The 17,983-nt window shown below is 43.0% G+C and overlaps 1 protein-coding gene across 5 annotated transcripts in view; it reads left to right on the top strand.

Annotated features, from left to right (window-relative positions):
* The window catches only part of QKI (QKI, KH domain containing RNA binding), an 86,769-nt gene that overhangs the window by 43,589 nt on the left and 25,197 nt on the right, over positions 1-17,983 (top strand). For all 5 annotated transcript variants that reach the window (XM_004702088.4, XM_045294356.1, XM_045294355.1 and 2 more), the window contains exon 3: positions 4,138-4,281. In XM_004702088.4, the coding sequence (XP_004702145.1) occupies positions 4,138-4,281 (144 nt within the window). The remainder of the gene's footprint in view (positions 1-4,137; positions 4,282-17,983) is intronic.

The raw sequence follows: 17,983 nt of genomic DNA, 5'->3' as shown, positions 1-17,983 counted from the left end.
CTCACAAGTTTGCAAAGAAAGCCCCCTTGTGTGTGTGCACAGAAGTGCAGTACAAGTAAATTTGTGATGTCCATCTATGAATTAATAACAAAATACACAAGTTAGAATCTTACTTTCTCCTGCCTGGCAGCTGAGGTGGCCAGGGAACCTGCGCACCTCCCAGTGTTGGGTTTCTCTTGGTGCCCTTTAAAACACATAAACCCAATAAAATCGTTTTAACATCGTAAATAACCACAGTTACTCACAAATGGTGTCTTTAGTCACTTGCCCTCAGGTCCTGGGCCTTAGACATTAATTTTAACCAAAACCCTGTGATGGTTGCAAGTGATTAGAGGGGGCTCAGCTGCTAGTCACAAGGTTGGAGGTTCAAGTGCCCCTGGAAGCAGGTTGGAGGAAAGGCCTGCTTCTAAAAAGACAGCCCTTGAAAACCTTCTCCCATGTGGGGCCCAGCTCCACTCTGACCTGGGGGCCGCTAGGATTCTGCCACTTAAGTGTGGGCTACTGGTTCATGCTGAACTCGTTGGCACTTTGAGCTAGTAGCCACTACCAGACTGGGGCGTGGGCTGCACTGCCCTGGGAGTCACTGCAAGACCCACCAGCCTGTGGTAGAATGTGAAAAGTGCCCTCTCAGTTCCCAGTGTCCCCTAAAACGGGGTGCGTTTCTACAGACATTGATGCTACAAGGAAGCAGAAGCAGAGCATATACTTTGCTGTTAGAAATTGCTTCTAACGTCTACTGGCTAAGCTTTATGAGTTTTGAAAAAAGTCTTTTTATTGTGATTTTGGTGGTGAATGCTCACAGAGCAGATTGTTGTCATTCAATAAAACATCCTTTGTTTTTGAATTTTAAACTGTGGCACTCTGCTATTTTTTTAAATTAAGAGTTTTTATTGACATGTAATTTTCCTTTTAAATCATTGTATTGGGGCTCATACAACTATTCTCACAATCCATACATCAACTGAGTCAGGCATGTTGGTACATATGTTGCCCCCATTCTCTTCTAGACTTTTACTTACTTTATTTTTTTTTGACATTTGCTTTTTTTTTAAAGCATTTCATTAGGGGCTCATACAACTCTTATCACAATCCATACATCAGTTGTGTAAAGCACATTTGTACATTCATTGCCCTCATCATTCTCAAAACATTTGCTCTTCACATAAGCCCCTGGCACCAGGTCCTCTTTTTTTCCCCCTCCTTCCCTGCTCTCCCCTCCCTCATGAACCCACGATAATTTATAAATTATTATTTTGTCATATCTTGCCCTGTCCGACGTCTCCCTTCACCCACTTTTCTGTTGTCCGTCCCCCAGGGAGGAGGTCACATGTAGATCCTTGTAATCAGTTCCCCCTTTCCAACCCACTCTCCCTCGATGCTCCGGTATCGCCACTCACACCACTGGTCCTGAAGGGATCATCAACCCTGGATTCCCTGTGTTTCCAGTTCCTATCTGTGCCAGTGTACACCCTCTGGTCTAGCCAGATTTGCAAGGTAGAATTCGGATCATGATAGTGGGAGGTGGAGGAAGCATTTAGGAACTATTGGAAAGTTGTATTTTTCATCGTTGCTACATCACACCCTGTCTGGCTCCTCTCCTCCCGTAGACCCCTCTGCAAGGGGATCTCCAGTGGCCTACAAATGGGCTTTGGGTCTCCACTCAGCACCCCACCCACCCACCCCCCATTCGCTATGGTAAGATTTTTTGTTCTGATGATGCCTGATACCTGATCCCTTGGACACCTTGTGATCGCGCAGGCTGGTGTGCTTCTTCCATGTGGACTTTGTTGCTTTTGAGCTAGATGGCTGCCTGTTTACCTTCAAGCCTTTTAAGACCCCAGATGCTATATCTTTTGATAGCCGGGCACCATCAGCTTTCTTCAGCACATTTGCTTATTCACCTGCTTTGTCTTCAGCGGTTGTGTCGGGAAGGTGAGCATCATAGAATGCCATTTTAATAGAGGAAAGTATTCTTGCATTGAGGGAGGAGGCCCAATGTCCTTCTGCTACCTTAATACTAACCCTAATTCCTATATCATAAAATGCAGTAGTTTAAACCTATCGGAATGAGTTGTGCAATCATCATCATAATTCATTTTAGAACATTTTCTTCTCTTCCTTGTATTCATTATTATTAGCTCCCCCTTTCCCCCAGCCACCCTTCCATAAGCTCAAGAAACTGTTGATCCAGTTACTCGTTCTATAGCTTTACCTATCCTGGATTTCATATAAAGAAAAACATATAAAAGCAAATAGCCCAAACAACAACAACAAAATAAAGCAGAACAACAAAAACAAAAAGTAGAACAAATTTAAAATGGGTCAAAGGGGAGAACAAATGATAAAGTGATAAATTTTAACCTAATTACATGTGTTAGTAATCCACTTTCCAAAGCAGTCCCTGTGATTTCAAGGCTTTTTATCCACATCTCTGCTCAGTGGGCAAAGGGGATTCACCAGAGCCTTATTCCACGTGGGGACCTTGCCAATGAATTTTGTGCTTCCACTATCATCTGTATAACTAACCCACTTTAAGCTTGATGCTCACAATTTAAGCTCAGATACTGTTTCCTCCTCCAGTCTTGGGGGTTTTTATTTCCAGTCCTTGGATTGAAGAGGCTTGTGTTCATCTTCTTGGTGGATTTAGCGTGACCTCCCGTGGAGGTCCTCAATTCATACACATTTTGATTGCTGACACGGTTTGCAGTCCTCACAATGTCTCGTTCCACTTCTCCAGTGTTTCCACGTTTTTGTTTGTCCTTCCTTCCTTTCCTTTCCTGCCTTCTGAACTAGACCCCTGGGCAAATGCTGCCCTTTCGATCTTGGATAGTTGATTATTCTAAGGATTGTGTACCCTTCTGGTGTTACTGTCCCCTTTATAGGCCCTTGTGTTGTTTGCCTGAAAGTGAGTCAGGTGAAGGATCCAATGGTTTCTAAGGACTATAGTCTCGGGGGTTAAACCATTCTCTTAGACCAGTAAGCCTGTTTTATTCCTGTCAGAGTTTTGTCACACATTTTTCTCCCATTCTGTCTAGGTCAAGTTTACTACTGTGATCCCTTTAGAACATGGAGCAATGGAAGGCTGGGCAAACACCTAGTTCTTCTGGTGGTTTTACTGTCCTGGAGGCTGGAGTTCACGAGTCCCTCAGTCCTTTTGGACTATTGTTTCCAGGAGTCTCTTGATTTTTACTTTCCTCCTATTTGTTTCAGATGGGAAGAGCCTAATCATTGCACCTGACATAGCTGCTCACAAGCATTTATAACCCTCTCCCATCATCAGTGTGTATAACAGGGAGCACTAGGCAGGGGAGTTGGAGCAGAAAGCTTCTCATACTCTTGCATTGGTGATTGATTATACCAGCTAGACTTTTTCTGGAGCATCACAATGTTGGGTAAACTGGCATTAAAGAGAGGGCAACCACAACTCTGGCTCAGGCATTTTTATCTCTAAAGCTTAAGCCTCGAGGTTGGTCTGGGTGGGAGGGAAGTATGACCCCTTGTTCTGGAGCTGAGTGGGGCCATCCCTCGCCAGGTAGTCTCTATTAAACGTCGTCTCTATTAAACTGTGGCTTGGTGTAACCGGAGAGCACAGCCTTAGAGTTGGTTCACTGCAAAAGTAAAAAGGTTTGGTGGAAACACTGTTCCTGAATACTCACTACTTGGAATTCTGAATACAAATGACACTTCTTTTGCACTATGAAGTCCCTACTCTGCCCTGGGAAGCTAGTGGAGCTGAGATGGAACTGGGCCCAGCCCTTAGAGTAGCAGCCTCTCTACTGTCCCCTGGCCATGTAAATGATAGAAACTGAGGGCATGCTTGGTTCTCAGGTGTCTCCATCTTAATTGACATGCACTTCTGCACACAGGACAGGACTGCTCACAGGTGTGCCTTAGCATCTAGCCCCTCCTGGCCTGGTGCATAGCAGTAGATGCCCACCCAATATTGGTTGAATGAGCTACCACTGTTGGACCCAGTCAGCTGAAAGCCAGGTTTGTGCCAGGAAAATAATCATACGGTGTATGTTGTCACCACAGGAAAAGAAGTGAAATAATTGCTGATGAGTTTTGAGATACATGCAGTGCACCCTCTCTTTGAAGATAGTAATTTGAAATAGTGTACTTTGTAATTTTTTTTAGGAGGAGCAAAATAGAGGCAAGCCCAATTGGGAGCACCTAAATGAAGATTTACACGTCCTAATCACTGTGGAAGATGCTCAGAACAGAGCTGAAATCAAGCTCAAGAGAGCAGTTGAAGAAGTGAAGAAGTTACTTGTACCTGCAGTAAGTAGTAATTTACAAACCTTTTATTTGGGCCCCACCCCCTTTGTCAGTTTGGTTTTATATCATTATAATATTGATGTTCACAAACAAACTTACTGTTTATTAAGAATGCTATTTAGCCACAAAGTATAGAATTCAATGGGAACTCAAGGTTAGACGCTGCGCATATCTTTTGCTGAGGAAAGTTTGCTTATTTTTGTGAAAGAAAGGCCATGTGGCCAGCACGCTCCATTAATGGGCTGCTTTTCAAGAGTTGCAGTCCACTCCTGAAGCACTCTGGCTGTAGGCTGGCACTCGCACGCCGTGGTTCTGCAGGAGACAGGGTCCGCGTGTACGCAGGCAGTGAGTGTGCAGGTGTGTGCCTCCTGCATGGGTGCTTGAGGTGCTCCATCAGCTGGGAGACAGCCTGTGACAGGTATATGTCAGCTGGTAGCTACTGGCATCTCCTGTCAGCCCCACAGTGAAATTGTCCCATCTGAGAAAATGCGATTTTGGATTTCAAAAGCCACTAGCATATAATTAAAAAGAGGGAAACCTCACTCCCTGCTATCAAGCTGATTCAGACTCAGTGGGCCCCTTTAGGACACGATAGACCTGTGCCATGGGGCGTCCCGGACTGTAAACCTGTACGGAGCAGGCAGCCATCTTCTTTCTGCTTGCTTAAGAGGTAGGACGGCACATGGTTAAGGAGTCTTAGATAAAGCAAAGCAAGTCATTCTGGTGGGTGAAGACTCGTGATAAGTGTTCCCAAAACCTTTAGATTCTCATCATCCCTTTCCCTCTCTTTTTCCTTTCCCCTGCTCTTTATTCTTGCCACCTGGAAATGATAATTGAATTTATATTAGGTTAACATTTTTATGATGGGAACTTAGAGGGGTTGGGGGTACTTTTCTAAGTCATTAAAATATTCGTTCTGGTAGTCATAAAAATAATGGGGACATTTCAGCCCCTAACCCAGTTATAGGAAAAATGAGGACCACTGTCTGTTTTCTGCCCAGTAGAAATGTTCTGCCATCGACATATACGTGAGCGTGGTTGGGCTTGCAGCCTTGGTTGTCCAGGCAGTCTAGTCCCAAGGCCACAAACATTTCTCCTTTACTTGAGAAAAGGAACTCCTTAGAACGAAAGAGGTTCATATAAATTTGGGTTAATAGGGTTTAGCAGCAATATAAATGAAAATCCATAATGGCACACTATTAAGCATGTGTGCTTCCCCTTTCTCCTTTTCCTTAATAGTTGTGCTGTATTGGAAAACTAGAAAGAGACTTCTGTCAGCAGCTGGGGCTGTTAGTCCTATACTCAGGAAAAGTTGTTAAGCCTTTAACATTATTGTATTGCTCTAGATAACTTAGAGAGAGTCAAGCAGGCAGGTGAGTTCGCCCCATCCATGCAGCACTTAGGATCTGGGTGGTCCTGGAGATGCTCATGGAGAGTGGTAGGCTCTCCCACTTCTTCTGTAAAGGATCTTAGCTCTGAGGCAGGAGCCTTGGATGACAATTGGTGGTCCTCACTGGCTCTGGGTCTCAGAAAATGGGAGAGCTTGACTGCACTGTTTCCTCTTTCACACGGTGAGGACAGTGGAGTGCAGGACCGCAATGGGCCTGTTTGCTCTCAGAATGACTTGTCTTTGTATATTAGAAGTTAGTAAGTACATTTTTATAATTTTCACAGAATTTCTATTTTAGAAGAAAAAGTCACTTTCAGTGATAAGTAAATCTCTCTCCTATGGAGATCATGTTCATATTATTAGACGGCAGCAGTTTCAAGTGATTCTTGGTGTGATTAGCCCTGAGGTAATAAAACTTTCTGGGTTACAAATTGTCAAAACACTTTCAGGTCCGGGTTCTGTACAGCACACTTTCACTTTATAGCAGTATTTATTCTTGTCCATTTGATTAAGTATGTGTATTATAATAGGGACTTATACCAGGAAACATGTGGTGTGGTTAGTTAGGCTGAACGTGATGACACCTTCTCTTGGTGGGAGGTGCCACCTCAGGAGGAGTTTGTCATCCTTGAGGTGACCTGGGCTGGCTTCTTTGTTTCTTTCCTTGGCGATGGTTGGTCAGGAGCAAGATGATCTAATTTGCGCCTTAGTAGGGAGACTCAGACTAATAAATAGAGAGGGGTGGGGGAGAGTAACCTTTTAATTTTTTAAGTCCTTTGGTTTTTCATGAAAACCTTTTAATTTTTTAAATCCTAAAGTGAAATATTACAGTTGACTGTGAACATTTAACTTTCTTCTTATTTTTATTATTTTCTGCTTTCTTTCCAACTAAGGTTTTTATGTTGAGCTTTTGAAAAATTGCTTGGTTTTTTATTTTTGTTTTTAATGTTTTTCTATATTTGAAATCCAGGATAGGTACGTCTATAGAGATGGTAACTGGATTAATGGTTCCTTGGGGGTATGACAGGGGAGATGGAGGAAAGATAGGGAGCTAAGATAAGTACAAGAACAGAGAAAATGTTCTAAAACAGATTGTGATGATGACTGTACAACTCTTGATGTGATCGGATGATTGAATTGTCTGTGTGAATGATCCCCAGTAAAACTTAACAAAGAAAAGAAAGGGGTGCGGTCAGGGTATGGAAAGGAAGAGCATCCTTTCTGTCGTAAGATGGAAGAAGGTAATGCTTGAGAACAACCATGCTGAAAAGCGTTCAACAGGGTGTGGTCTCAGCCCAGAGAACAAGAGTTCGATGACCTCAAGGCGTTGGCTGCGGACAGTAGGTCAGTGAGGCACAGTGAGAGGAGGGAGGGGGTGCCTGAGAAGGGTGTTATAGTCCGAGGTGAGAAGCTTCTGGAGGGTTGTTGAGAGACATGACATAATCTGATTCATATTTCAAAGGATCATTCTGGTTGTTGGACGGAGAATAATTTTTGAGTGTGTTGGTGAAAATGGGGGAGCAAAGTAGGAAGCACCTGCACTTGGTGTGAGAAGGGAAGGTGACTTAGGTGTTCAAGGCGGGTTTGTTTTGAAGGTGGAGCTGACAGGAATTTTGATGGTTTAAACATGTGGTACGTGACGTGGTTCATGCTCAAGGTTCATACCCTGAACAACTGCAGCCACCCTTTATTTACAGGCTTGGGAGGGAATTCAGGGCTAGAGCCTGGAAGTGCAAACATTGAGATGCTCATGAGATACCGAATGTCCGATAGGAGTTAGATGAGAAAATGGCCCTAGAATTTAAACATACAGTCAACATCCTACCAAAAGGATTGAAGCCTATGGGACTGGGGTGGTGTCACCAAGGCATAGGATTTGGGCAGAGCCCAGTTGGAGGACAGCACTGAGTGGTAGAACCAACGACACACACACTCACCCACCCACCTTGGGACAGGGAGCCAGGAAAACCTCAAGTCCTTGCAGACAAGTGAAGACCTTCTCATGGGTCACTTTTCAATTCAGCTATTAACTGCTGGATGTAGTAAGTAGTGGTTATAGGTGACCTTGCTAGTCTTTGAAAGGCGGGAGTCTTAATGGTCATGGTTTTTAAGGAAAAATGGCATGGGGGGAAGGTGTGCTGGCATCTTCCCTCCTCACAGATGTCATGGTCCTTCCCCAGTGACCTCAGCCCTCCACTGCCTTCTCCCGTGATGTGGGCCCTGAGGCCCGTGTGTCAGTGGAGAGAGTGGATTTGATCTACTTGTGCCTGTGCTTGGAGGGCATGTCTCTGTGAGTGGATCCCACTCACAGCAGCCCTGCCTATGACTTCTACGACTTCCAAGCTCTGCGGGGACAGGTGTCCTCATCTTTCTCCCTCAGAGCAGCTGGTGGGGTTGAACCACCAACCACTTCAAAGTGGAATACTACATGTTGATACTTCCAGGTTGCCTTCCAGAGAATTTGTAAGAACCTACAGTCCTACTAATATTGTATGGAATGCTGATTTAGTATATTCTCAAATCCCGTGTGATCAAACTTTTCATCTCTGTTCTGCAAGATTTTTTAAAACCTTTTTAGTTTCAAACATTGGAGTAGTTTTCATGGTTCTTATAATTAATTGTTGTTTTAGGACACTTTTTCTATGAGATTGGATCTTTATGTTTATATCTTGATCAGGAACACAGTCCCTCGATTTCATACCCTGTCTGCAGGGAATGGGCGTGACGTTACATTATCATTTACAGCAGTGGTTCTCAACCTTCCTAATGCCGCGACTCTTTAATACAGTTCATGTTGTGGTGACCCCCCAAACCATAGAGTTTTCGTTGCTGCTTCATAATGGTCATTTTGCTATTGTTATGAATCGGGCGGCCCTTGTGAAAGGGTGATTCGACACCTCTTCCCCCCAAAGGGGTCGCAACCCACAGGTTGAGAACCGCTTATTTACAGGTGAGCCTCAAGCTAAAGTCAGGAGACGCCTCTGATACTTAAAAGTGATAGCCCTTAGTTTACCATGGAAGGCTAAGTTCCGTTACCGAAAATGTAGGATCTTTGTGGGAATGGTGTCCTGTTTTCTTTCATATAGTTATGTTTATGTAGCCCGAGCTCTGCTCAGAGACTGAGGCACCCGAGGGTCAGGCGCAGGGTGGTATGGAGCCTGGGAGTTGATTTTCTTTTGTAAACGTCATCCCTCAGTGTGCTGAATATAATACCCAGTTTTGTATATGGGGAATCTGGTGGTTTTGAAGGTTAAGGAATCGGAGTGAGGATTGTCCCTCTGCTTTATGTGACAATGGTCTTGAATATTTCTGATAATTTGATGATTATATATTAGCTAAAATTGCAGTGACGCAGTGAATTCACTCCCAGCCTTTAAAAATCCAGCTTCAGCATGCTTTTGACAGCACTGCTCTCGCCCTCCTTCACCAGTAAGCAAAAGGTGTCAGCATTATGGGCGTGCCTCGTAAGCGTTGTCATGCATGTGTGCAAAGAGCACTTCAGTATTCTCCTCCCACTGTGAAAGTACAAGGATTGTGAGGGAGGAGCGAGCTCGCTCTTGATTAGTAGGGTTTAGTTAACAATATTTTGCCTGGAGAGCTTGTGTTATTAGTTGGCACATAGTGACTTTTCATCTCACTAAAGGTCTTTCTCTTTTCTTTCCACTGACCCCTCTACCATGCATGATGGCCTTCTGAAAGGTCTGGGCCTTCTTGATAATATGTCTAAAGTAAGTGAGACAAAGTCTTCCCATTGGACCATCTGGCTATCCTCCTTTCAAGACTAATTTGACTATTCTTCTCGCAGACCATGGTGTAGTTGACACTCTGCGAACACTGTCACTCAGAGGCAGCAGTTCTTAGCCTTCCCTACTCATTGTCCTCATTTCCCATGCATCTGTTGCGATGGAACATACCATCACTTGGGTTATGTGCAGCTCAGTCCTCAAGGCGACATCTTTCTGATGCAACAAGCCTTTTTATTTTTTGGCTGCTGCTGCCATGGGCTTCAGTGGTGTACCCAATTGGATTGAATTGGGCCATTTCAGTCTTTTCTCTATCTTGCTTTTGAAGTGTAATCTGCACTGAAGGCTGTAGTCCTCCATCACGTAAGTGCTTCAAGTCCTCTTCATGTTCAGCAAGCAGTGTTGAATCATCTGCAATTTCATAGCTTGTTGGCGAGTTTTCTTCCAATCCCGATGCCATGTTCTTTTAAATATAGTCCAGCTTCTTGGATTCTGGCTCAGCAAATAGCTTGGAACAGAGTATAGGAAAAGGATACAGGTTTGATGTACACTTATCTTGATTGTCAAGTCACAGTATCCGCTTGTTTCATTGGAAGGTTTGCCCCTTGGTTTATGTACAGGTTCTGCATGAGCATGATGTCGTGTTCTGGGATTCCTCCTTTCCTTGGCGATGTTATCTATAATTTGTTATGACCCACACCACTGATGATTGCCTTTGCATACTTAATAAGATACAGTGTGTAACTTTGTAGTATTCTCTGCTTTTCACAGGATACATATGATAATATTGATACCTCTAGTTCCATGCATGTCCTTTTCTTAATCCAGCTTGCGTTTTGAGGTACTACACTTCAGCAAAGTTTCCCTTGCATGTGATATTAATGATAGTGTTCGATAATTTCCACACTCTTTGGCCACCTGTCTTTTAAGTTATAACCATTGGCAGAAAAGAATTTTAAGACAGTGCTGTTTTTGCTAATATCTAGTGTTTGCAGTCATGCTGGACAGACTTAAGGCCAGGTTGGACCCATTCGCTGGTTGCTGCCTCCCCAATGGAGCTGCCTCAGGGGCTCCTTTGCCGTAGTGTGGGCACTCTGGTTTCCCCATTTGTCTTGTTCCTCCCCCAGTTAGGAAGAGGACTAGAGCCGTGAATGTGAGGCATTCAATTCAAGTGGAAAGAGCACTGGTGGCTAGCCATTTTAGACCAATTCCAGTTCCACACACTACATTACTGGTAACAAGTGAATGCCGCAGACTACTGACAAGGTGGCTCTTAACTGCAAACAGAGTATTGATTATCATGGAAAATCGTAGAGGGAAATGCTAATAGAGGGAAACTCATAGAGGGATATGCTAATGAAACATTCATTTTTGAGTTTCAAAGTTTCTAAAACAAAGATGTGTGTATGCTGACTGAAGGGTGCTTGGCACAGTCCAAACATAGCAAAGATTGTGGAGGAGGACGGGGCAGGGCCAACTGGGTAGTGTTTCCTTCTGTTGTATGTACGCTGGTATAGCTCAGAAGTGACTCACTGGCATGCATGCATGTGTGACATGCTTATTAGAATTACAAAGCTTTCTTCAAAAGACACGATAGTACTGATTCTGATTGACGTCACAATCTGCATTATGAGCCAGTCAAAGTGAAATGGTGTGTTGGCCATACTTGGCTGAACATTCTTCTTATAAGCTTGTCTTAGCATTTATGTAATAAGTTTACTGGTAGATGTAATACTTTTCGAATAACAAGCATATATTTTATCCTCGTACAGAAAAGATATTTATTAATTTACTTATTTCCCAATTTGATCATTAGACGCTTTCATGTCTCTTACTTCTTCCTGTATAATGTAACCTGTATTTCCAATGTTTTTCACTCTGTATAACCTGCTGGTAATTGCCTTGGTGCTACATGCTTGCTTATTGATTAGGACAGTTGGTTGATTGTTGGACAGGACCTTAGCTGCTTTAAGGTCTTGGGCTTTGGGCTAAAAAATTTGGTGAAGCATTTGGTGGACTTTGAATCAGAGTGACATCCTCCCATCAGTGTTTTACACAGATTACAGGGTGGACTCCATGTACACAGACAGAGAAGAATGGAAGTCAGGAGATTGGTTAAGAGTCTGTAACAGGGTTCAGCCAATTATGGCCCATAGGCTACATCCAGAAGTGAGATTTGGTTTTGTTTGTAACATTTTTAATGGTTAGAAACGAAACAAAAGAATGTTTAATGAAATATGGAAATTAGAGTAAACTCACATTCACTGTCTACATGAGAGTATTAGTGGAACACCAAACAAGTGCATAACTATCAAGTGGATTCTACCCCCTAAAATCCCCTATATATAAGGCAGGGTAGACCTGTCACATAGGATCTCCTCAGCTGTGAGCTTTATAGAAACAGATTTCCCCATCTTTCGCCCATGACCATTGACATCAACTTACCACCGCCCACACCTGTCCCCAGGAAACCACTGGACAGGGAGGAGAAAGAAGGTTAGTGGTTAATTTTGCCTCTGCCAGAACTTTACTTAAATAAAATCCTTTTGTTGTCTTTTGCTTATTCAGCATATTTTACTTATTTGTTCATTGATTAGACATTCGTCCAGGTTGTATCCTGGATTTTTCAAATGGCTTATTTTTGGATTGGTCATTAGTATCATTAATTTCACTTGTGGTTGTAATTTTCATGTGCCTGAAGACATGATGCTGAGCATCTTTCTGAGAGTCTTGACCATACTGTTAGGTGCAGTGGCCACTCAAATCTATCCTTTTCCCCCCTCCAGTATTTTCTCCCACTTTGTGGTGTGTCTGTGTGTTGTAGTAAGGATTTGATTACAAATTCAATTTCTTCGGTCAGTAGAGTTGATCAGATATTCTGTTCCTTAATTTAAATTTTTTCAGGAATTTTGTTGTCATCGAAATTTCGAATTTGTTAGAACAAAGTAGTTGGTGGTACTCTTCTTTCCAGTTGGCTCCCTAGGGCAGATGGTGGGTATTTGTGGCTTCCATTTACCTTTCTTGATCCTCTAGCTGTGCTTCCTTTGATTAATAGCTTGGAAGCACCAGCTTTATGGTCTCTGTGGTTTTCACTGTTCTTTTTCTGTCTCATCAATAATCACTGTTAAACCTTTTGAGTTGCACTTTATTTTCAATATTCTTAACGTAAAATTCATAAATTAGTCATTTGAGACCTTTATCTTCGACCTTTGAGATCTTTCTTCGAAAGCTATAAATCCCTCTCCGTAACCATGACTGCTGCATCCCACAGATAGTCTTGTGCTGTGTTTTTAATCATCATTCGGTTTGAAGCATTATCTAATCACCTTTGTTGCTTCTTAGATCATAGGTTGTTTTTAATACTTAATACTTTTCTATTTATCACATTTTTACTTGGCGCCCCTGGGTCAATTCCAGCTCATAGTCACTTTATAGGACAGCATAGGATTGCCCCTGTGGGTTTCTATCACTGTAGTAGCTCATTGTCAGAGTAGAATGCCTCATCTTTGCCCCATCGAACGGCTGGTGGTTTCGAACTTCCGACTTTATAATGGTGACATTTCTAATGGCCCAGCATTTGTGATCTGTCTTAATGAATGATCGTGGACACATTTTTTTTAAAAAGTGTCATCTGCAGTAATTGGATATGTGCTCTGCTTGTGTAGAAGCTAGATATACTTCTGCTAGATGTAGCAGCGGTTGGGAATGTTGTTTAGGTCATCTCTAATCCCGAACCCCCTTTCCCTCTACTCTAATCATTTACTAGGAAAGAAGCCCTGTGTAAGGGACTTTAGCTAAAAATCTGGATTCCCCCCCCCACCCCCCAACTCCCCCTGTTCTCTCAGTTTGGGCTTTATATGAGGGGCTTGGATGGGAAGGCAACCTGGCGGAGTGTCAGTGTGAGATTATCAGTGGTAGTGAGTATGGAAGGCTTTTCTTCAGTAAAAACAAACTCAGATCTCAGTGTGTTCCATTCACAGACGGGAATTAAAATGCCTTTTGCATGTGTTAGGCCAATCTTTGCCTCTCTTTGATCGACATGTTGCCTTAGGAGAATCATGGCTCTCTTTTCACCACATGAAATAATTGGCATTTGAAAAACAACAACAACAACATATTGGGGGCAGGTGTCTGGAAAGTTTGTAGGAACATAGGATTAAAAGATAGGGAATTTTTAAATCAACTTTCGAAGTCCCCTCAAGTATTTACTTCCAGATTTAAACAAGGGGATGGTTGCTATAAGCTGAATCAAAGAGTGAGATCTTTGAGGATGGGTAGGAAGATCTGTAAGGAAACACCCATTTAGAAGAGTGCACTACTAGGCTTCTCCGTGATGGAGGATGCGTCTATCCTCCTCCCCATCAGTGTCTTTAGAGGCATTTTCAAACTTGAGTATGAGCGAGATAGCTCATCTCTATGACGTGACACAGAGCTGCCGAGCGTTCGACTGAATGCGTGAGCTAATGACCTGTTTGCAGCTGCGGACTCTAGCTACTGCAAGGAACATTGGGAAACTGGAAAGACCCACCAAAACAAGGCCCTTAATAATTTATTTCTTTGAAAACCTACAAGTGTCAGTAGCATCAGCATCTGGGAAAATAGTAGCGAGGACTCTGACACAAAGTAGGTTTTCATTGCTGCCTTTGTGCCGTCCTCATGCCAATGAGGAGTAGACTACACCAGCGTGCCCAGACGATGAGTAGGTGAGCTGTGGAGTACTAGGGTAGTAAGAGATGCTGGCTCACTCCATTGATGAGGTGCCGCCCTCAGAGTTTTTCGTGACACCTGGCATTCAGTTCTGGACCAAAGGTGTCCACCATGAAAATCATTGTATTGTGGGCCTCCTTGGCATCTTGGTGTGAGAGGTAGTCACAGACGCCAAGCTGCGAGCACCTGTTCCTGCTAGAGCAGGAGCAGAAAAGAGTATCTCTCAGGTAAAGGAAGGTGTGGCCTCATCTTGCCTTTGCCACATTGTCATCTGAATGGAAATCTGTCTGGGGACCCAGAGAACAGTAATTAGCAGGCTCTTCAGTGTCAAAGCACAGTTACCATTGTCATGGTTTAGCTGTGGGATAAAAGGATTGAATTTGGACCTTCCTGTCTGCCAAACTAAATGAGTTGCCATGGGAATTTTCTAATGTAAGAGGCATTTACTTAGAGCAATTTGGCGGGTTTCAATAAACCCATAAATTACAGGTTTGAAAGGATCGGGTTCTTGCTTTCTCTTATGGGCAGTACTGTGTGGACGGCTGATAGCGCCTTACATTCTTAATGAGGAATTGATCTGTGCTCCCTGCAGCCCATCAGCTTATTAGGGTTTGTGTTTGACCAAATACAGTACACGGTGAGGCAGCCAAGGAAAGACATTTGGGCTCTGAGTGGCTGGTAAGAAAGAGTGACAGCTCTCTAGGCTTGAGTTGAACTTTCCTTCTTTTTTTTTTTTGTCTATCTCAAGCTTTTAATTTTCTTTTTCTTTCTTTTTTTTTTTTTTTTTATACATTTTATTAGGGGATCATACAACTGTTATCCCAATCCATACACACATCAATTGTGTAAAGCGTATTTGTACATCATTTCTCAAAACATTTTCTCTCCATTTAAACCCCCGACATTAGGTCCTCATTTTTCCCCTCCCTCCCCGCCCCCCTCTCCCACATGAGCCCTTGATAGTTTATAAATGGGTATTTTGTCATATCTTGCCCTGTCCGACTTCTCCCTTCACCCACTTTTCGGTTGTCTGTCCCCCAGGGAGGAGGTCACACACAGTTTCCTTCTTAAAGGTATTTTCCAATCACACCATTAAAATGATTCTTCATATTGTTTTAGTCAGCATTATCCAGATAACCGACTTCAATTTTGTTCAACACAAAAAACAAATATTTATTATTTACCCTTGTCCTACCTGTCTCATAAAATAAGGTGCACATTGGAAGCTATTTGGGGAGGGTGGGGAGAGCAAGTAAGGCACTGAAGCTTTGAAAGCGGAGTATTTGAATGGTCCACCAGAGCTGCTACTCTCTGTCATCTCTCATAGGAATTCCACTTGAGAGCAGGGATGGGGAGCTTGTTTTCTGTCGAGGGCCATGCGGATGTTTACAGCATCATTCTCAGGCCATACTGGTCATTCGTTTAATTAACTCATGCCTAATGTGATGTCATGACTGGAACTGCTCTTCTTTGGTGAAGCTACTATAGATGATTTCATGGGCCTTATATGGCCTGTGAGCCCCACCAGTCCCCACCCATACTCTAGAGCAGGGGTCCTCAAACTTTTTAAACAAGGGGCCAGTTCACAGCTTCCCAGGGGTCCATTTGAACTTTCAAGCCCCCTAGGTGCAGTGTCATAGGATAGTAACGAGTTGATTGGAGCCACCCTAAAGGGTAGGGAAACCAACCCTACTCCAATGCAGTCCATCTGACTACTCAAAATGACCCTGTACAGGGTTTCTGTGGCATTACATCTTGGGAGAAGCAGACAGCCTTTCCCCTAATGGCCTGAAAATACATCTAGATCTTTCAAAGGGTTTCAGCTCCACTCAGACGATGAGTAAGTGTGAGTGTGCTTGCAGGCGCTACACCTGCATTTTTTACATATGCATTAATCATTATTGTTAAGGTCTAATTACACGACACAACAGTGTGATTAGAACCCTGTCCTTTAAGATAACTAGGGAGCCATTAATAAAGGTGCCTCAATGACAGATATGATGTCTCATAAAAATGGTAAGATCTCACTTTAGTCTGATGAATGTATTGTCAGCACATCAACTGCAGTTTGGGGTACAGAGACACTGTAGTCCCCGTGGGACTCATTGGAACCAAAGTGGCACCCCACATGGGTCAAACACTGGCTTGGAGCTCTGCGGAAGGAGCGTGGTAGACGCAAATAGTACTCACTCACGCTCTTGAAATGTATAGATGGCTTTTTTTCTGGCAGGAGTTCTCGGTGAAGTTGAATCTGAGTTCACACGCACATCTTGGTATTTTTCATCACCGTATTTCAGATCAGCCTCTTTTCTTTACATCGAGGCAACAGTAGGAAGGATCTTCTTCCTGACTAGTATGCTCATAAGTGATGATCAGAGAGGTTTCTTGGGTTAGATGCAGTGTGCTAAGGAGTGGGACATACAGCATCAGTCTCTATCACACTCTAATCATACCAACCACAGATTGGGTCTCAGCTCAGCCCAAACCTGAGCTTCAGTTTGAAGCAGCTGCACGATGGTGGTGAAAATAAAATGTCCTGTCTATGGCAAGGAGCCCTCACAAAGACTGACACCTTCCATTTGGTTCTTGGGATCCATGGTTGCTTTTCCCAGCAGATTTATCCATTGAGGGAGAGTTCTCCAGGTGACGTTTTGGTTGACAAGACAGTTTATGACCTTATTTGAGGTGTTGTGTGTATAAAACAGGGACAAGGAGTTTGGTCCCTTAAGAGCCACCTATGGGTTTCAGAGGCAGCCTTCCCTTTTAGGCTTCTATTAGAAGGTACTTGCTGAATGCTACCATGTATACTATCTTGCACTTGGGCATCTATTTTTTTCCCCCTTTCATTTCCCTGTTAAATGTATGGTGTGCTACAAGGATACAATAAATTAAAATACATATATCGAGTGTTTTTTTAATATTGAGGAATTATTTAATAGAAAAACAGTGAGTGATTTCTCAGTGTATCTTTTAGTTCATTATTTTCATACATCCCTTTAATTTGTTTGCATGCCCTTCTGATGGTTGGTAAGTAGCATCATGTTCCTTATATATAGGCACTGCATTTGTAGTCTGCTTACTTCGTGCTAAAGTATGTTGATACTGAACTACCCCCCTAAAAAAGTTTTTAAAATGTCAGTTTTATTTATATTTGATTATATTTTAAACCTGTATGCTTAACCATTCTCAATAACATTTAAATGCTTGAGTCATGATATTTATAAAGTACTTAGTACATTGGCCAGTGTAACATTTTAATAGCATGTTAATGATTGTAGTAAGCATTTTAATTTTCTTAATTAAGATTACATCAAGTAGTCTTATTTGGTAGCCATGATTTTCTTCTGTTTCTGATGCCCGAATTTTGAAAACATACATAATTTCAAAATGACTGTTAGACAGATTATCCTGTGTGTTGATATCAAAATTCATTTGTAGGAGTTTCTGTGAAACAACATAAGTAAATGTGCTTTTTAATTTTTATTTTTTTAATCTTTAATGCCTTTGTGGAAAAATCTATCAGTAATCATTGAAATTTCCTCCTTACTGATCTGACGTTTCCCTTCAGCGTTGCTTCCTGCCCTTTAAAGTCCCCCGTTCAGTCTCACTGCGTTCTCTCGAAGCTCTGTCTTTTCAGGGTGCTCTTCTCTAGTTGGGTCTTCCTGGACAGTGTCATCAGCCAGATCTCCAGGGAGGACCACCGTGGTGGCTGCCCTTAGATGGGCTTCCTGGACTCTGCACTGTGGAGCACCCCACCACTCCACCTCCCCACCCCTACCCAAGCCTGGTATCCTGCCTGAGGTGGTCTGGCTGGCCTTGGCCCACCTTCCCATCAACTGCGTCCCAGCTTCTGTCTGATCTGCGG

Source organism: Echinops telfairi, unplaced genomic scaffold (assembly GCF_000313985.2).
Source record: "Echinops telfairi isolate 266 unplaced genomic scaffold, ASM31398v2 ScPeMD7_3533;HRSCAF=4204_0, whole genome shotgun sequence".
Classification (NCBI taxonomy): domain Eukaryota; kingdom Metazoa; phylum Chordata; class Mammalia; order Afrosoricida; family Tenrecidae; genus Echinops; species Echinops telfairi.
Note: the sequence above shows the minus strand (reverse complement) of the source record. Positions and strands in the feature narration are given on the sequence as shown.